General features: G+C 51.5%; 2 protein-coding genes across 8 annotated transcripts in view; one reads left to right on the plus strand and one right to left on the minus strand.

Moving 5' to 3' along the window:
* DDX54 (DEAD-box helicase 54) overlaps positions 1–10,863 on the minus strand; it is a 28,530-nt gene extending 17,667 nt beyond the window's left edge. For 3 of the 5 annotated variants that reach the window (XM_017847312.1, XM_017847311.1, XM_017847313.1), the window contains exons 1-8: positions 10,653–10,863; positions 5,869–5,998; positions 4,892–4,962; positions 4,105–4,293; positions 3,939–3,988; positions 2,023–2,064; positions 1,811–1,906; positions 25–146 (exon numbers count right to left, since the gene is read on the minus strand). In XM_017847312.1, the coding sequence (XP_017702801.1) occupies positions 25–146; positions 1,811–1,906; positions 2,023–2,064; positions 3,939–3,988; positions 4,105–4,293; positions 4,892–4,962; positions 5,869–5,998; positions 10,653–10,826 (874 nt within the window). In that variant the 5' untranslated portion in view covers positions 10,827–10,863. The remainder of the gene's footprint in view (positions 1–24; positions 147–1,810; positions 1,907–2,022; positions 2,065–3,938; positions 3,989–4,104; positions 4,294–4,891; positions 4,963–5,868; positions 5,999–10,652) is intronic. The other 2 variants (XM_017847314.1, XM_017847316.1) reach the window with 2 other exon arrangements.
* A 40-nt stretch (positions 10,864–10,903) lies between these two features.
* RITA1 (RBPJ interacting and tubulin associated 1) lies at positions 10,904–18,630 on the plus strand. 3 transcript variants are annotated; one of them, XM_017847319.1, is made up of 4 exons: positions 10,904–11,393; positions 11,557–11,688; positions 12,059–12,424; positions 17,585–18,630. In XM_017847319.1, exons 3-4 carry the CDS (start codon positions 12,123–12,125, stop codon positions 18,090–18,092), a joined length of 810 nt encoding a protein of 269 aa, XP_017702808.1. In that variant the 5' UTR covers positions 10,904–11,393; positions 11,557–11,688; positions 12,059–12,122; the 3' UTR covers positions 18,093–18,630. The 3 variants fall into 3 exon arrangements, with proteins under 3 accessions (XP_017702808.1, XP_017702807.1, XP_017702809.1); XM_017847320.1 differs by having other exon boundaries at positions 11,093–11,393; positions 11,565–11,688; XM_017847318.1 differs by lacking the exon at positions 11,557–11,688.
* Positions 18,631–20,053: the final 1,423 nt, after the last annotated feature.

Genomic DNA, 20,053 nt, shown 5'->3' on the forward strand with positions numbered 1-20,053 from the left:
CCACCTCCACCCCAGCTCACGCACCAGCCCGGGCAAATTCCACCAGCAGTTTGGGCAGCGTGGCGGAGAATAACACCGTCTGGTGGCCCCCGGGGAGGCGGGCGATGATCTCCTGCAGCTGCTCTGCAAAGCCCATTTCAAAAAGCCTGGAAGGGTAGAGGGCAAGACCGGGTCAGAGGGGGCCTCCACTCCCTGGAGTTCCAACCTCAGCCATCCTTGTCCCCACAACTTCTGCGGTGTCCCAGGGCTCTTCTCTCTAACTCAGCCCACTCACACTTTATCGCGTGACTTCATCCTAATCAACAATAACCTTGAAATCTGGAATCTGTCTCGGTTATGTGCTTACAAACTCATGCTGAAATAATCAACAGCAGCCCAGGCTGGCTGCAGGGGGTCACGCCTGTAATCCCAGCACTTTGAGAGGCCAAGGTAGCAAGAGTTTGAGAACACCCTAGGCAAGACCCCATCTCTACAAAAAATAAAAAATTAGCTGGGGCCGGGCACGGTGGCTCACGCCTGTAATCCCAGCACTCTGGGAGGCTGAAGCAGGTAGATCACCTGAGGTCAGGAGATCGAGACCATCCTGGCTAACATGGTGAAATCCCGTCTGTAATAAAAATACAAAAAAAATTAGCCAGGCGTGGTGACAGGCGCCCGTAGTCCCAGCTACTCGGGAGGCTGAGGCAGGAGAATGGCATGAACCCGAGAGGCAGAGCTTGCAGTGGGCCGACATCACACCACTGAACTCCAGCCTGGGTGACAGAGCAAGACTCCATCTCAAAAAACAAACAAACAAACAAAAAAACAATTAGCTGAGCATGGTGGCGCATGCCTATACTCCCAGCTACTCAGGTTAGGCTAAGGTGGGTGGATCCCTTGAGCCTGGGAGGTCGAGGCTGCAGTGAGCCATCATCACACCAGACTAGCCAACAGAGCAAGACCCTGTCACCATCAATCAATCAATGATAGCAGTCCCTCCCCCCTTCCTCCACCTCCCCCTCCCCAACTCTACCAGGGAGGGTTCTAAGTACTTTACAAGTATCAAGTCTTCAGGTCCTCACAGCACCCCTGGGAGGTACATGCTACTTTATCCCCATTTTGCAGTTGAAGCAGCCAAGGCCCAGAGATGCCCAGTGATTTGCCCAAATTCAGAGCTGAAGTTGCAGAGCTAGGACTGGATCCCACTCCTGTCTGGCTCCTGAGTCCATGCTCTCAACTTTGTGCTTTTAAAAAAATATCACTGAAATCCCATGTTAGGGGCCGGGCACTGTGGTTCGTGCCTGTAATCCCAGTACTTTGGGAGGCCGAGGCGGGTGGATCACCTGAGGTCAGGAGTTCAAGACCAGCCTGGCCAACATAGTGAAACCCCATCTCTACTATAAACACAAAATTAGCCGGGCGTGGTGGCGTATGCTTGTAACCCCAGCTACACAAGAGGCTGAGGCAGGAGAATCACTTGAACCTGGGAGGCGGAGGTTGCAATGAGCCAAGATTGTGCCATTGCACTCCAGCCTGCGTGACAGAGCGAAACTCCATCTCAAAAATAAATAAATAAATAAATAAATCCCATGTTAGATGTCCTATTATTCATTTCAATAGTCCTGAAATGAAAATTATAAATATTGGTCAGAGAGCCCCACAGACGAGCTCCAGCACCACTTATGAGGAGGTCTGCAGCCCACATCTGGGGAGACACTGCTTCGATCTTGGCCACACGGGTCTCTCCCAGCAGAGCCTTCCTCTGGTTGACCTCTCTGCCTCTGCTTTCCCAGTTCAGACACAAGTGCTCAGGGCTGACCTGCAGCCTTACCGGTCGGCTTCATCGAACACCACGTATTCCACACTCTGCAGCTTCAGGTTCATTTCCACAGCCACATGCACCAACCGTCCGGGCGTGGCAATAATTCTGGAAGACGGTGCACAGGCCAGGTGACCCCAGGGCCAGGGCCACCACCATAGTTCTCTTACACCCCCACCACTGGGAAGGGACCTCAGGGAGTCATCCCCAATCCACAAACTCACATGTCGGGATTTTCGTGCAGGGCTGCAAACTGGTCTTCCATTCTAGAGAGGAGAGAAGGGTTTTAGCTTGATAGAACAGGTCTCCGGTTTCCCTTCCCATAACCAAATGTCCAGGTGAGGCTGCACACCCCAACCCCAGGAACACAGACTCGAGCCTTGGAACTGAGGAAAGGCCAGTGCTGAGGTATGAAGCAAAGGCATTGCCCTGACAAGAGATACAAGCTGAAATATTCAAAAGAACGGTTATAACAGAGTTCCCCCGAAGAGATGGGCTCAACTACAGACCTCAATTCACTCCTTCTGTTGGTCCAGATAGCAACAAAGCTGCCTTCTACCCACAGCGCCCCCAGCAACTAACCCTGGAACTACCAGCTCCAACTATAACTCAGGTTCCCCGGATCTCTGTCAGCTCTCGTCCTTAAACCCTTTGGGCACACATCCCTACTTTTAGTCCTCCTCTGAAGCACCCTTGGGATACCTGTAGGAGCCAGGGTAGTCCTGGGCCAGGACTAGCCCAGGGAGGCCTTTCTGACAATCACAAACTTTAGAAAGAATAAATGACAATGGAGACAAAAGCACTGAAAAGCAAACTCTCTGAGAATCAAGAGTGTTAATAGCAGCATCCTTAAACTTTCTCCCTTAAAGGGGCTGCTCTTTAAGGGAGAAACTGTGGGATAAGGCATGGAATGAGGCAGGAGACTGCATTCTGATCCCAGCTCCACTATGGAATCACTGCCTGGCTCTAACCTGTCACTTCCTCATTTTGCTCATCTGTAAAACAGGTGTGGCACCTACTACCTAGGAAGGGTGGTACATGCACATCAGACGATAATACAGCTTACGAATCTGAGCTATTACAAATATCTCTCAATTCCTGTGCTTTCTGCTTCCAAACAGCCCACAGCCAGGCATGGTGGCTTATGCCTGTAATCCTAACACTTTGGGAGGCCAAAGCAGCAGATCGCTTGAGCCCAGGAATTCAAGACCAGCCTAAGCAACACGGCGAGACCTCATCTCTACAAAAAATATAAACATTAGCTGGGCGTGGTGGTGCACACCTGTAGTGCCAGCTACTGGGGAGGCTGACGTGGGAGGATCACTTGAGCCCAGGAGGCTGAGGCTGCTGTGAGCTGTGAGTGCGCCACTGCACTGCAGCCAGGGTGACAGAGCGAGACCCTGTCTCAAAATAAACAAACAAAAAACAAAAACAAAAACCAAGCCCACAATTAGGCATATGAAAATAGATACACCTGTCTATTCGGTGAGCTGGCGACTCTATTTCAGGAGCACCAGAACTTCTGAGTGGCAGTGCTTCTGTGGACAATTTATTTTAATATTTTATTGCAGGATTTCCTTAGTTGGTTTTTTTTCTTAAGCCAGTCAAATTTAGCAGTGAGGGGTTGTACACCAACTTTAATGATAGTAATGTTGGTAAGTTCTGATAACCTGCTACCACGGGACCAGCCTTACTGGGTTTTTGTTTTGTTTTTTCTTTTTCTTTTGAGACGGAGTCTCGCTCCGTCACCCAGGGTGGAGTGCAGTAGTGCCAGCGCGGCTCACTGCAGCCTCTACCTCCCGGCTTCAAGTGATTCTCCTTTCTCAGTCTCCACTGTAGCTGGGATTACAGGCATGCACCACCACACCCAGCTAGTTTTTGTATTTTTAGTACAGACAGGGTTCCACTATGTTGGTCAGGCTGGTCTCGAACTCCTGACCTCAGGGGATCTGCCTGCCTCAGCCTCCCAGAGTGCTGGGATTACAGGCATTTGCCACTGGGCCCAGTCTGTTGGTTTTTTTGAATGAGCACAGAAGCTGCCATTATTAATAAGCAACAGAGCTAAATCAAACTAATGTCCTGAAGACACAGAGATGTGCCTGCATGGTGGTGACCCTGGCATGGGGTGCAGGGACCTTACCTGTCTCCACCCAGGATCAGGGCAGTCTTGAGGCCAGTGAACTTGCCTAGCTGAGAAGAGAAAGTGATTGAGAGAGGGCAGGGGTGAGATGACAGCATACTTGTGGCCTCTGTGCCCGGTCCCAAGTCAGCCCTCGCCTCCCACCTCTCCCTAAGCCCACACACACCTCCTTAGTGAACTTCAGGGTCTGCAGGGCCAGCTCTCGGGTGGGCGAGAGGATGAGGGCACGGGCCCCAGTCTGGGCACTGTGGGTCTTGAGCCGCTCGAACATGGGGAGGAGGAAGCAGGCCGTCTTGCCACTGCCCGTCCGGGCCATGGCCACCACGTCCTTGCCATCCAAGATCACTGGGATGGTCTGGAGGGGCACAAGCAGGGAAGGTCAGGGTCAGCTCCTCCCAAACACCACATGATCCAGAGCTTCAAGGTCCTGAGGAGTGGGCGTGCTACAGATCTCAGTGAATGGGCAGGCACCTGTCACCCAGCCCTAAGCCTATTCTTGCTCATTCTTTCAAAAGCCTGTTAGCACGCCTCCAAGGATAAGCGGCTCACTACCCCAACTCTTTCCATTGCTGGAACACCCTTCTTCAGGTGGAGCAGACTCTACCTCCCGTCCAGTCCTCCTCAGCACCCCAGAGAGATGGCTCCCACTGGGTGAAGCATCTGAGAACAAGAATCATAATCCCTGGATGATAATAGGTGGCTGTGAGCTGCCTGAGCTGAGGCTTAGCTATGAGAAGCCTCTGGGAGGCTCAACTGGCAGAAAGGCCCAGAGTCTCTGCTCAGCTCGGCCCAACTTTCTCCACCGAGGAAGTGGGCACGCTAGCTGGGGCTTCAGCAGAGTAAAGGGGGCAAGAGATGTGACAGCTGGGACAAGGGGTGGCTGTCAAGGGGCCAGACAAGAGGGCCATGTCACTCCTCCCTGGCCCTTACCCGTCGATCGCCCCACCCCTCACCTTCCTCTGGATGGGCGTCGGCACCTTGTACCCCTTCTTCATGATGCCTTTGAACACCGGGTAGCTTAGGCCTGGGAGAGACACGGAACCGTCAGGGGGCCGAGGGAGTCCCCGCAGCACCAACCCCAGAGAACTTTACAGGACAAACGACAGCTTCATCAACAACAAACAACAAGAAAAAAAGCAATAAAGCAGAAACTGAAAGGTGAAATGAGACTTAGGAGACAGATGTGACTGGGGCACCTGAACCTTATTTGCTTTTCTGATGTGAACCCACTCTGGATGTCACGAGACAGCAGGGATCTCTGAATGCTAATGGGGTCTTAGATGACACTGAGAAGCTGTGCCTTTGTTTTAGGGTGGTAAGGTCCTGCGCCTCTCAGAAGTGTGTGCGAACACAATGAGGATGTCTGGAACGAAATTCAGAATCACCCAGGTGGTGGCAAGGGACAAGAGGGTGAGGGCCTGGATGGGAGCTCGCTTTGTTGCTCACGCTGGACTTGAACTCCTGGCCTCAAGTGATCCCACCTCTGCCTCCCCAAACGCTAAGATTACAGGCATGAGCCACCGTACCCGACACTCATCTTGATAGTTAAATCCTCGGTCTAGCTGCTACTGATTTGTAAAGAGTAACAGTCAGGCTTTAATTCCGGCCAGCCAGGTGTCCCCACACCACCAACCTATTCCATCCTTTTCCTCCTTCTGAAATGCCCCTCTGCATGCAGTAAGTCCCCGACTGTCTTTGCCTGTTCCTGCATCTATATCGCCTTTCCCAAGGCCTGTTCTAATTGCCCTCTCCTATGTCAGGCCCACTGCCCCGCTAGAAGGCCCTGAATGACTGGGAGACCAGATCTGCTACCCTAGTCTACCCAACCACAGTGCTGGGCCCAGAGTGGACATCAGTGATGGAGTGCAGAGGTGGGGTCGATCCCCAGCTGCCGCTCCCGCAAAGTCCCCGATGCCAAACGTGCACCCACCCATGGACTGGAAGCCTCCAGATTTCTTCTTTTTCTTGTTCTGGGTACGCACCATCTCCCGGGTGTCCGGCTCCACATCTGAGGTGCATTCCGAGGTGGGAAAGGTGGGCAGGGATCTGCCGGGTCCCAGCTGGGAGGGAAGAACAGAGAGGGAGTGTCATTCCAGGCACAGTGGGACCACAGGGGGCAGGAAAGGGGGCTGTGCTGTTGCCCTCTCTCCCCGATTCAAGCCAATGATGCTTCCGCCAGATCATGTCACTTTTTTGCTAGTAAATTCTCCTTTGGCTGGGCCAGGACAGGACAGAAGTCTGGAGTGGGGTCTGCAGATAGACTGTCTCGGTTTGAATCCCAATCCTGTCACTTACCAGCTGTGAGACCTGAGGGAAGGGACTTAATCTCCCTGAGCCTGTGCTTCCACAGCTGCAGAATGGGGACAACAAGCAAAGGCCTCCCAGGGTGCTGTGAAGATCATATATGTGGGTGAGTGTCAAACTTAGAAAGGTGCTTAGAAACGTGGTGGTATTATCACTATCATCATCACCACCATCAAAGCCCTCAAAATTAAATACCTGGCTGGCGCAGTGGCTCATGCCTGTAATCCCAACACTGGGAGGTCAAGATGGGCAGATCACCTGAGGTCAGGAGTTCAAGACCAGCCAGGCCAACATGGTGAAACCCCATCTACTAAAGTACAAAAATTAGACAGCCATGGTGGTATGTGCCTGTAATCCCAGCCACTCAGCAGGATGACGTGGGAGGATCACTTGAACCCGGGAGGTAGAGTTTACAGTGAGCCGAGATCACGCCACTGCACTCCAGCCTGGTCAACACAGCAAGACTCTGTGTCAAAATAACAATAATAATAATAAAAATAAAAATTAGCCAGGTATGGTCACTTGCACCTGTAGTCCCAGATACTCAGGAGGCTGATGCAAGAGGCTCACTTGAGCCCACGAGATGGAGGCTGCAGTGAGGCATGATCTCACCACTGCACTCCAGCCTGGGTGATAGAGAGAAACCCTGTCTCAAAAAAAAAAAAAAAAGAAAACCATTTTTTTTTTTAAGAGACAGGGTGTCACTCTGTCACCCAGGCTGGAGTACAGTGGTGCAGTAATGGCTCACTGCAGCCTTGAACTCCTAGGCTCAAGTGATTCTCCCACCTTAGACTTCTGAGTAGCTGGGACTATAGGCGTATACTACCACACCTGGCTAATTTTTTTTTTTTTTTTTTTGGTGGAGATGAGGTCTTACTACATTGCCCAGGCTAGTCTTGAATTCCTGGCTTCAAGCATTCCTCCCTTCATGGCCTTCCAAAGTGTTGGGATTACAGGCATGAACCACCACACCCAGCCCCTAAATACTTTAAAGAGCCAATCGAAATGCCTACTATGTGTGAAGTACTAGACTTTTCCAAGCTCTCCCGCCCCCTACCCCCACCCCACCAGCCGCCAACCAATCTCCTTTCTGATCTCTGGTCTGTCTTGTGCCTGGCCTCCTTTCTGCTCACCCAGGACCCACTTTTCCTGGCACAGCTAAATCCAATACAGACACCTCTTCTGGGGAACCTTCTTGGACTCCAGGGCTGCCCCTTTCTCTTAAAATAACATTGATGGCCAGGCGCAGTGGCTCACACCTGTAATCCCAGCACTGGGAGGCTGAGGTGGGTGGATCATTTATTTGAGCCCAGGAGTTTCGACACTAGCCTGGGCAACATGGCGAAACCCCATCCTTACCAAAAAAATTTTTTTAAAAAAAAGCATTTAAGGAACAGCAATTCATAAGAGTGGCTGAAACTTACAAGGCCATATACTGTAAGCTAGGTGCTGCTCTGAGAATTCATACAAATTAACCCACTTAATCCTCACAACAATCTGAAGTGGGTACTATTGTTCTGTCCATTTTACAGAGAAGGAAACTGAGGCACAGAGATAAAGTGATGTGCCCAAGGTCACACAGCCAGCAGGTAGTGGGTAAGGGATGTGAACCCTGGCTTCAGAGACTGTGTTCTTTTCACTGTGACCCTCTAAAGTTGACTACAATCCTCTAGGGCAGAGCCATGGTCTGTCTTGAACGGTCTGCAAGTTTAGAACGGTTTTTACATTTTAAGGAGTTGCAGGAAAGGAAAAAGAAATCAAACAAAAAAGACAGTAATCTTATATGGCCCAATAAAACCTAAAAAAAAGATTTACCATCTGGTCCTTGATAGGTCGGTCAACCCCTGCTCTAAGCACATGAAAACAAGGTGCCTGGGACACATAGGCACCTGCAATAGCTACTGAACAGCATGTATGAACAGCATGTCCTTCAGTCTTTTTTTTTTTTTTTTTTTTGAGACAATCTCATTCAATCACCCAGGCTGGAGTGCAGTGGCAGGATCTTGGCTCACTGCAGCCTCCACCTCCTAGGTTCAAGCAATTCTCCTGTCTCAGCCTCCCAACTAGCTGGGACTACAGACACGTGGACTACAGGCATGCGCCACCAGGCCTGGCTAATTTTTGTATTTTTAGTAGAGACGGGGTTTCACCATGTTGGCAAGGCTAGTCTCAAACTCCTGACCTCAAGTGATCCGCTCACGTTGGTATCCCAAAGTGCTCAGATTACAGGCATGAGCCACCACGCCCAGCCTCCTTTAGTCTTTTCAACATTTTTTTTTTTTTTTTTTTGAGACAGAGTTTCACTCTGTTACCCAGGCTGGAGTGCAGTGGGGCAATCACAGCTCACCTAGCTCAGGTGATCCTCCTACCTCAGTCTCCCAAGTAGCTGAGAATACAGGCACACAGCACCATGCCCAGCTAATTTTTGTATTTTTCTGTAGATGCAGAGTCTCACCATGTTGCCCAGACTGGTCTTGAACTCCTGACATCAAGTGATCCTCACTCCTCCGACTCCCAAAGTGCTGGGATTACAGGCACGAGCCATGGCACCTGGCCAACAATCTTTGAAACATATATAATCATTTACTTGCCTTCTACAGATGTGGAAACAGTTACAGAGAAGTTAAGCAACCTCTCCAATGTCCCACAGCCAGTGCAAGGTTGGGCCAAATTTGAACACAGGGCGGTGCTGTGAGAAAGCCCTTGGTCTGAACTACACATAGACTCCTCTTCTTTGGTACTCACTACCTCTGCCCACCTGTGCTGTTCATTACCTTTAGTAGTTTCTCTACATTTGTTGAGCACCTACTGTGTGCCAGGAGCTGGCTAGGCTAGAAGGGGAGGGAGACGGTGGGATGAGGTCTCCTCCAGTTCCTGCCTTGGGGTATGATCCTTTCTCTTCATATAAATACCCATTTACTCATCTCCTTGCCCTGAGCCTACTTGGTGCCAGGCACCTGCTGGGAACAGGACTGTGGGAAATAATGGGCAAAACCTTTCTGCCCCATTGGTGCTCACACCTGTCCCCTCATGTGCATACATGTAGCATTCAGTAATGGAAAGGGCACAGGCCTTGGAATCAGACAGTCCCAAGTTTGAATCTCCTGGCTCTTGTACTCACAAGCTGTAGGGTCTTGGTCAAGTTTCTTTTTCTCTTTTTTTTGTAAAGCTGGGATCTCCTTTTTTTTTTTTTTTTTTTTTTTTGAGACAGAGTCTTGCTCTGTTGCTCATGATGGAGTGCAATTGTGTAGCCACTGCTCAGTGTAGTCTCCGCTTCCCAGGTTCAAGTGATCCTCCCATGTCAGCCTCTCTAGGAGCTGGGACCACAGGCAGGCGCCACCACGCCAGGCTTTTTTTTTTTTTTTTTTTTTTTTTTGAGACAGAGTCTTGCTCTGTCACCCAGGCTGGAGTGCAGTGGTGCCATATTGGCTCACTGCAACCTCTGCCTCCCAGTTTCAAGCGATTCTCCTGCCTCAGCCTCCCAAGTAGCTGGGATTACAGGCGCGTGCCACTACAACTAGCTATTTTTGTATTTTTAGTAGAGACAGGGTTTCATCATGTTGGCCAGGCTGGTCTTGCACTCCCCACCTCAGCCTCCTAAAGTGCTGGCATTACAGGCTTGAGCCACCGCGGCCATCCTAATTTTTTAATTTTAATTTTTTTGTAGAGTCGGGGGCCTCCCTATGTTGCCCAGGCTGATCGTGAACTCCTGACCTCAAGCAATCCTCCCACCTCAGCCTCCCTAAGTGCTGGGTTTACAGGCGTGTAGCCACTACACCAGGCCTTTGACTATTTCTTAACCCTCTAGGCCTCAATTTCCTCCTGTGGAAAAATGAAGATGACAGTTGCCGGTGGTGTTAGCACAGCGTTGGTGTGAGGGTTACATAATAAGGCTGGTACAGCTCTTAGTATGGAGCCTGGCACATAGTAAATGGTCAACAAACACAAACTGGCCGGGCTCATGCTAATTTTTAAATTGGTTTCCCAGAGGTTTGGGGGCGTCACTGTCTCAAGCCACGCAGTCCGGCCTCCCCTTAACTCAACCTCCCAAGAACGCTCCAAACTCTCAAAAGTCAGATTTTCTGCACCGGCACTTTTCATTGGGCGAAAGGCAACCAGGATCCGCCCCATGAGCAGGAGGCAGCCAATGAGAGACGCGCGACCAAAACCCGGCAGGAAGGCCCGCAGGCTCCAGCCCCGGGATCCCAAGGCTCCAGCCGCGGGACCCTGAGCCTGACAAGCCCCGAGACACGTGCTGAGGCCGGCGGTCCCAAGACCGGTCCTGGGGCCAGCAGCCTCCCTCCTCACTCTCTGCGGAGCCCACTCCCCAGCTGGGGAAACTGAGGCCTCGGAGCGCTGCCGGGAGCCGGGTCTCGGACCCCAAAATGCGTCCCAGCCCCACGCGCCTACCTTCCGGCCCCGGGCGTCATCTTCCGCCTGGATCTCAAACTCGCCGTCCTCCGAGTCGCTGCCGCGGACCTGGGAGGCCGTGCCTTGGCGCTTACGGAGCCCCTTCTTCTTCTTCCACTGGGCCATGGCAGCTCTCGACCTAGGGCCGGCCGCCGGGCGCTTGCCTGCCGCCATTCGGGCCTCGGGCTGGGAACGCAAAAGGGGGCGTGGCCTGCTGCGCGCACCAACTGCTTAGGAGGGGGAGGCGCGATGGCCACGTGACCTCGGCTGCACTTTCGCCAGTGCCTGCGGCCCTGGACGGCCTAGTACACCAGCCGCTGAGTGAGTGGCACCAGAGGCCCCTCGCGGTGTTTAGGTACCTCCTGGGCGGCAGGGGCGTGGCGCCCGCCCCTGGGCGGACTCCCCCATCCCCTGGCGCGAATGGTCCGGGCCGCGTCCGCAGTGCTGCTGGCTGCTCCCTGTTTGCTGGGTGCTAGGTGCTGGGTTCTGGTTTTCTGGATGCGCGCGCCGCTCACACGTCGCCTGTGCCGGCTCCTCGGGTGAGGTGGTCCGCGCGCGGTGCCCCCGCACGGCCTGGGCTGCCGGCGGTCCGGCGCCCCGGGCATTCCGGGCTGCAGATTGACGCGGATCCCGGATGCACCTCGCTCCCCAGCGCCCTCGCCGAGGGGTCCAGACCTGGTGGGAAGAAGACGAGGGGAGGGGTCCCTGAGGACCCCGATGACTACGAACCAAGATGCTCAGGTAGGAGAACAGCTCAAAAATGCAGGGATCTCAGGCATTTTTTAATCGGGTCATTGATTTGGGAGTCGCAGAATGTGGGGCAGTGGGGGCGGCGGTGATCTCCCGATAGCAGTGTAGCCAAGTACACAAGCTCTGGACTCAGATTTCACTTGCACCGTTTTAGCTTTATAGGTGTGACCTACACATGTGACTTCACCTCAGTTTTGTGATCCGTAAAATGGACAAATTCGAAGCTACTTCACAGTGCTGTTGAGAGGATTAAATGAAACAATGCTTGTAAAGCTCTTTGCAGGAGGTAGGCATGGGATCCACGCTGGCTGTCATTGCCCCTGCACCCATCAGTACACACAGGATATAGAAAAGTGCCTGCCTCCCCTACCACCATAGTGCGTTTTCTGGTTGGTGCCTAAGTGGGCACAGGTGTCATCTCTCCTTCACCCCCCCAGTCATTCTATAAATAATTGCCAGTAGCACCCCTTTCTCTACCATTTTGACAACTAAAAAAAAGCCAAAAAAATTTCCAAAATGCCTCCTGAAGTTGACAGCTCCCCTTTGAGATACTGGTTGAGAGAGAACTAAACCCTTGGGATGAGAACTTCAGAGACTACCGGTCTTCCTCCATTAGCACTGCTGTGGCTCAGGGGTGGTACTCTGACCTCTCACAGGGAGCCTCGGAAGCAGGGCCTGGCCGGCAGAGCACACCTGCTGTCACCAGGGACCACAGGCGGCATGAAGAACCCTGTGGGGCTCGCTGTCCGTGGGATGCAGACCCTCCGCCTTCAGCACCGCTGCCGGGGTGGCTACCGGGTCAAGGCCAGAACGTCGTATGTGGATGAAACTCTGTTTGGCAGCCCAGCAAGCACCCGGCCTACCCCACCAGACTTTGACCCGCCCTGGGTGGAGAAGGCTAACAGAACCAGAGACGTGGGCAAGGAGGCATCGAAGGCCTTAGGGGCAAAGGGGAGCTGTGAGACCACCCCCTCAAGGGGCAGCACCCCAACCCTCACTCCAAGGAAGAAGAACAAATACAGGTAATGGGGTAGGGAGGTACAAATCCTGTACTTAGTGCAGCCACCTGGATTCCAGTTACAGCCGTTGTTCACCTACTCTGTGACCTTGGGCAAGCATCTTGACCTCTCTGAGCCACAGTTTACTGGTGTGGAAAATAGGACCAATGATTCCTACCTAGGGGGATTGTTGATGGATTAAATGAGAGAGGGGTCTGCAGCGCTTCGCACAGTAACCTAATACTTAGAAAGCTGTCAATAAATGGTAGTGTTGATGGTTGTGATGGTGGACTCCCTATCCCCAAATATCACAAACTGGGCATCTGAGGCCCAGAGGTGTCAAGTGATGCGTAAGATCACAGAGAAATTTGCATAAGGTTATTAATATTAATGTGATCGATCCTTGAAATGGCATAGATGTGGTGTTTCTGAAGTCATTCTGAAAATGGGTTTTGGCTGGGTGGGGTAGCTCATGCCTGTAATCCCAGCACTTTTAGAGGTTGAGGTAGGATCACTTGAGCTCAGGAGTTTGAGACCAGCCTGGGCAGTGTGGTGAAACTGTGTCTTTACAAAAAATACAAAACTTTGCCAAGTGTAGTGGTGTGCGCCTGTACTCCCAGCTACCTGGGAGGCCGAGGTAGGAGGATCGCCTGAGCCCAGGAGGCAGAGATTGCAGTGAGCCAAGATCACACCACTGCACTCCAGCCTGAGTGACAGAGTGAGACCCTGTCTCAAAAAAAAAACAACAAAAAATTGAAAGTGGGTCTTGCTGCATTTTTATGAACAAGTTAGAAAAATAGGAACTAATGCAAGTTGTTATTGTTGTTAATTAATTAGATTAGAATTAGATTATTTGGAGTGTTTCAGATTAATATCAGCCTGGAGGGAGGTGTCTAGTGGTGAGCCACAGGACTCTGTCCTGTTTATTGTTTTCAGTGGTTTGGACAAAGACACAGAAGATGGCCGGGCGTGGTGGTTCACACCTGTAATCCCAGTACTTCGGGAGGCTGAGGTGGGCGGATCACGAGGTCAGGAGATGGAGACCATCCTGGCTAACACGGTGAAACCCCGTCTGTACTGAAAATACAAAAAAATTAGCTGGGCGTGGTGGCGGGTGCCTGTAGTCCCAGCTACTCAGGAGGCTGAGGCAGGAGAATGGCGTAAACCCGGGAGCTGGAGCTCGCGGTGAGTGAAGATCGCGCCACTGCACTCCAGCCTGGGCGACAGAGCGAGACTCATCTCAAAAAAAAAAAAAAAAGAAAAGAAACAAGACACAGAAGATTAGCACAGTAGTTGGCTAGGGCCACCGTGACAAAATACCACAGACTAGGTGGCTTAAACAGCACAAATTTTTTTTTTTTTTTTTTTTTTAAAAGGGGGTCTCCCCCTTTTGCCTAGGCTGGGGGGCAGGGGCACGATCTTGGCTCACCAAAACCTCCACTTCCCTAGTTCAAGCGACTCTCCTGCCTCAGCCTCCCAAGACTACAGGCACACACCACCATGCCTGGCTAACATTTTGTTTTTTGAGACGGAGTTTCACTCGTTTTGCCCAGGCTGGAGTGCAATGGAGCTATCTCAGCTCACTGGAACCTCCGCCTCCCAGGTTCAAGCGATTCTCCTGCCTCACCCTCCCGAGTAGCTGGGATTACACTGGCTATTTTTAGTAGAGATGGGGTTTCTCCATGTTGGTCAGGCTGGTCTTGAACTCCCTACCAGGTGATCCACCTGCCTCGGCCTTCCAAAGTGCTGGGATTACAGGCGTGAGCCACTGCGCCTGGCAATTTTTGCATTTTTAGTAGCGATGGGGTTTCACTATGTTGGCCAGGCNTTGAGATGGAGTCTCGCTCTGTTGCCTAGGCTGGAGTGCAGTGGCACGATCTTGGCTCACCACAACCTCCACTTCCCTAGTTCAAGCGACTCTCCTGCCTCAGCCTCCCAAGACTACAGGCACACACCACCATGCCTGGCTAACATTTTGTTTTTTGAGACGGAGTTTCACTCGTTTTGCCCAGGCTGGAGTGCAATGGAGCTATCTCAGCTCACTGGAACCTCCGCCTCCCAGGTTCAAGCGATTCTCCTGCCTCACCCTCCCGAGTAGCTGGGATTACACTGGCTATTTTAGTAGAGATGGGGTTTCTCCATGTTGGTCAGGCTGGTCTTGAACTCCCTACCAGGTGATCCACCTGCCTCGGCCTTCCAAAGTGCTGGGATTACAGGCGTGAGCCACTGCGCCTGGCAATTTTTGCATTTTTAGTAGCGATGGGGTTTCACTATGTTGGCCAGGCTGATCTCGAACTCCTGACCTTGTGATCCGCCCACCTTGGCCTCCCAAAGTGCTGGGATTACAGGCGTGAGCCACTGCACTTGGCCACAACACATATTTATTTTGTCACAGTCTGGAGGCTGGAAGCCCAAGATCAAGGTGTTGGCAGGTTTGGTTTCTCCTGAGGCCTCTCTCATTGGCTTGCAGTTGGCCACGTTCTCACAGCGTCATCAAAGGGCCTTTTCTCATTTTTTTTTTTAATACTTCAATTACATGCAAGGGCCTTTTCTGTATACACACACACCCCGGTGTCTCTTCCTCTCATAAGAACACCAGTTCTATTGGATTAGGATCCCCCACCCTTATAATGTTATTTAGCCTTAGTTACCTTTTTTTTTTTTTTTTTGAGACAGAGTCTGGCTCTGTCGCCCAGGCTGGAGTACAGTGGCGCCATCTCGGATCACTGCAGCCTCTGCCTCCCAGGTTCAAGGAATTCTCCTGCCTCAGCCTCCTGAGTAGCTGGGATTACAGGTGCACACCACCACACCCGGCTAATTTTTGTATTTTTAGTAGAGACGGGATTTCACCGTGTTGGCCAGGCTGGTCTCGAACTCCTGAGCTCAAGTGGTTCGCCCGCCTCTTGCTTTCCAAAGTGCTGGGATTATAGACGTGAGCCACCGCGTCTGGCCAGCCTTAATTACCTTTAATTAATCTGAATAATTAAGGCCAAGTGTAGAGACATTTGGGGTTAGGGCTTCAACATACAAATTTGGGTGGGCACAATTCAGTCCATAAGAACTGGCCAACTAAATTTAGGGTTCATTCTGAGCCACAGGGACATATTTCAGATGAGAGAAATGAAATGAGAATGGGAATGATGCCTATTATAAAAACAAGAATCAGTTTTTGCCAGTTCTGTAGACAAGGCAGGGTCAGGTGGAGATTAACAACACTGATACCTACAACATGGCTGAAAACACTGAAGTAAAGATAGGCTGCATTAACGGAAGTATGGTGTCCATGAAAAGGGAGGTGCCAACTCCCTGCTCACCTGGAGGATGGAATTTTCTTCTGGATGCCAACAGGTAAGAGGGTGTCAAGTGAGGGGTTGCATAAGAGGTAGAGAAGTTACTGAGCAAAAACCTTGGCACCAGACATATGCAGGCATTAGCCAATGTGGTTTGAGCAGCTAAACCAACTGGCAAAAGTTGCCCTTTCAAAGACTTGCAGTTTGGGGATAGAAACACTTTCAGTCCTGGCCAAAAACGATGGGCATGGAATCTTGCAGGTATGCCATGAATATCTGTTGAATTAAAAAAATAATAATAATAATAGGCCAGGCAGGCTGACTCAGGCCTGTAGTCCCAGCACTTTGGGAGGCTGAGGTGGGAGGATTGCTTGAGCCCAGGAGTTTGAGACCACCCTGGGCAACATAGTGAGATCCCTGTCTCTACAAAAAATAAAAATATTAGCAGGGCATGGTGGCGCATACCTGTAGTCCCAGCTACTCTGGAGGCTGAAGTGAGAGGATTACTTGAGCTCAGGAGTTCGCGCCTACAGTGAGCTATGACTGCACCACTGCACTCCAGCCTGAGTGACGGAGTGAGACTCTGTCTCTTAAAAAAAAAAAAAGAAAAGAAAAAAAAAGGCTAGGTGCGCAGTGACTCTTACCTGTAATCCCAGCACTTTGGGAGGCCGAGGTGGGTGGATCACGAGGTCAGGAATTCAAGACCAGCCTGGTCAACATGGTGAAACCCCGTCTCTACTAAAAATACAAGAATTAGCCAGGTGTGGTGGCACACACCTGTAATCCTAACTACTCAGGAGGCTGAGGCAGGAGAATCACTTGAACCCAGGAGGCAGAGGTTGCAGTGAGGTGAGATCGCACCGCTGCACTCCAGCCTGGGTGACTGAGCGAGACTCTGTCTCTAGAAAAAAAAAAAAAAAAAGAAAAAGAAAGAAAAGAAAATGGGCACAGTGGCTCACTCCTGTAATCCTAGCACTTTGGGACGTTAAGGCAGGGGGTTGCTTGAGATCAGGAATTCAAGACCAGCCTGAGCAACATAGTAAGATCTGATCTCTACTGAAAAAAAAAAAAAATTAGCTGGGCTTGGTGGCACCGTGCCTGTAGTCCCAGCTACTAGGGAGGCTGAGGTGAGAGGATTCCTTGGGCCCAGGAATTTGAGACTGCCGTGATCTGTGATTGTGCCACTACACTCCACTTGAACGACAGAGTGAGACCATGTCTCACAAAAAAAGAGAAAAAGTGGAGGCTCTAAAGACTAAGGTTATACTAATTGTGACTCTCGATTGCAAGTGACAGAAAACTTATTCAAACTGGCTTTCCCAGGAGAAGGCATTTGGGGCTCCTGTAAGAGGGGCTCAAACTGTGGCTAGAACTGTCTGTCTCCACCTTAGTGCTACTTTTCCCTGCATGCCGTTCAATCTCCAGTAGGAAGGAGATGGCCACAAACTGCTTTGGGCTGACATCCTATCAGCTTAGCAAGAAGTAAAGTCAGGTGGCAGAAAAACATCTCTTTCCTAGTAGTTTTCTGCAAAGGGGTCCTAAGGCAGATTCTGATTGGAGAGGCTTGGGTCATCTGGCCATTCCTGAACCAATCCATGTGGCCAGGAGGATGGAATATGCAAATTGTCCAGACCTGGGGCACATGCCTGGGAATTGGGTCAGGATGCAGGGGCAGTGGATGTTTCACAAGGTAAAATCAGTGGAGACCGGGGACAGTGGTGCCACAGAAGGCTGTGGCCTCGCTGTAGGTTTCAGACTGGGAGACAGGGACTCCTGGGATCTGCAGGGAACCCTCCTCTGCTGCTGCCAGTGCCTGGGGATGGGTGGGAGAGCTGTTAAAGTTTTGAGGGGTTGTTCATCCCTCCGCTTATGGCGTTTATCTTCCCTTTGCCAGACTGATCAGCCACACCCCGTCTTACTGTGATGAGTCGCTGTTTGGCTCCCGATCTGAGGGCGCCAGCTTCGGGGCCCCGCGGATGGCGAAGGGGGATGCCGCAAAGCTCCGTGCTCTCTTCTGGACGCCACCAGCTACCCCCAGGGGTAGCCACTCGCCCCGCCCCAGGGAGGCCCCACTGCGAGCCATTCACCCCGCTGGTCCCTCCAAGACAGAGCCGGGGGCGGCGGCAGACTCCCAGAAGTTATCCATGGATGGGTTACACTCCTCATGCCCCCTGAGGCGGGGACTTTCCCATTCCCTCACCCACCTGAATGTCGCCAGCACTGGTCATCCAGCCACCAGTGCCTCCCACACAAATGGGCCTCAGGATATCAGGCCTTCCACATCAGGGGTGACCTTCCGGAGCCCCCTGGTGACTTCCAGGGCTCGCTCAGTTAGCATTTCAGTGCCAGCTACCCCACGACGAGTTGGGGCCACCCAGAAACCAAAGCCCCCTTGGAAATGATACTCTTTCATCAGGGTTGCCTATGGGGCCACGGCAAGAGGTATAGCCCCTTGCCAGGGTAGGAGGGCATTCATCACCCAGGGAACCCCAGGTATGAAGCCCCTGTGGGGGCAGACAGACATAGCAGGGGTGGGCAGTGCCTCCCTTTATCCTGACAATCTCTAGTCGATTCCTGCCTTTTTCTCCCGATTGCGGATGTGGGGGCCACCTCTAAGATGCCGTCTCCAGTCCTGTCTCAACCACACTCCAAATTAGTGCCAACCTAGGGGCCTGGCACCTCCCACATCATCCATTTTCTTGCTGCCAAGTGCAAATAAACGGTGTGATTGCCAACCTGGAGGGTCCCCTCTCCTTCAAGCCAAGCTTCCTGCTCCGGATTAGTTTCCAACTGAGTCTACAAGCCCTAAAGGAGTTTTCCCAGGCTGTGTGTGAAGCCTGGAGAACACAAGGGCAACTGGGAGATTTTTGAGTGAACATTGTTTCATCTTAATATGCCTCTGTATTTATTTTCATGTACTAAATATATCAGCTTATCAAAGCCATGAATGTTCCTTTTTTTCCCCCTTAGGGTAAAGGCCATTGTTAAGCCTGAGTTGATTTAAATAACAAAGTTAAATACAACAGGTAGTACAAGGATGTGGCAGACAACATGACAGTGGTGAGTGGGTGACTGAAGTTTGGGAACCCAGGGCCTCAGGAATTGCTGGACTCTTCCTCCCATAGGTTTCTGGCTAATGCTACTAACTTGTGGTTGGCCAGCTCTTCCTGAGCTCAGAATACAGACAATAGTATTTTTTTAGTTTTGTTTTTAAGTTTGTATGTGTGTGTGTTTGTTAAGGTAGGAAATAAAACAATGGCTAGGACTATGCCAAGTGGAGAGTCCAAGAAAGCCAGACAGTGACACGTGTGTCTGCAGAGCACTTAGAATGCAGCCCGGGGCTTAGGAAAAGCAGCAAAGCCTTTGCACAGATGGAATTGCACCTGGATTGGGCAGCGTAGGCTGGGCTCTGGGCCTCTCCTTGCCCCCATCTTCCTGTAAGGCACCTCCAGGAGGCACCAGGATTCTAGGGAGTCCAGTTGGAAGCCACATCATCCGTTTGGTACGTCTGCCTCGGGGCAGGGAAGAGTGGACACTGCTGGGGAGGGAGATCTGCAGTGCCCAGGACCAGGGACACACGGAAACGCCTGTGGGGTCAGGCAGGGCAACTGCGCTGTTATGCAAACATGCTTTGTTTTTTGGTTTTTTGTTTGTATGTTTGTTTGTTTTTGGTGATTCTTTTGTTTGGTTTTGTTTTGTTTTTTAAGACACGGGGCCTTGTTTCCTTGCCCAGGCTGGAGTGCAGCGGCGCGATCATAGCTCACTGCTGACTTGACCTCCCGGCTCAAGCCATCCTCCCCCTCAGCCTCCTGAGTGGCTGGGACTACATGCATGTGCCACCGTGCCCAGCTAGCTTGTTTTAAAAAATTTTTTTGGACCAGGTGCGGTGGCTCACACCTGTAATCCCAGCACTTTGGGAGGCCGAGGCTGGTGGATCATGAGGTCAGGAGTTCGAGACCATCCTGGCTAACACGGTGAAACCCCGTCTCTACTAAAAATACAAAAAAATTAGCTGGGCGTGGTGGTGGGCACCTGTAGTCCAAGCTACTTGGGAGGCTGAGTCAGGAGAATGGCGTGAACCTGGGAGGCAGAGCTTGCAGTGAGCCGAGATCATGCCACTGCACTCCAGCCTGGGTGACAGAGACACCATCTCAAAAAAAAAATTTGTAGAGAGGGATTTCATTCTTTCCAGTAAGAAACAAGAAAAAAGGGGAAAAAAAAGAGTCACGAGTGGGCTGGTCTCAAATTTCTGGTCTGAAGTGATCCTCCTGCTTCAGCCTCCGAAAGTGCTGAGATTACAGGTGTGAGCCACCTTGCCCAGCTGTAATGTGCATTTTAAACACATAGAATGTTTAAGCTTCCT

Source organism: Rhinopithecus bieti, unplaced genomic scaffold (assembly GCF_001698545.2).
Source record: "Rhinopithecus bieti isolate Rb0 unplaced genomic scaffold, ASM169854v2 scaffold_26532, whole genome shotgun sequence".
Lineage (NCBI taxonomy): Eukaryota > Metazoa > Chordata > Mammalia > Primates > Cercopithecidae > Rhinopithecus > Rhinopithecus bieti.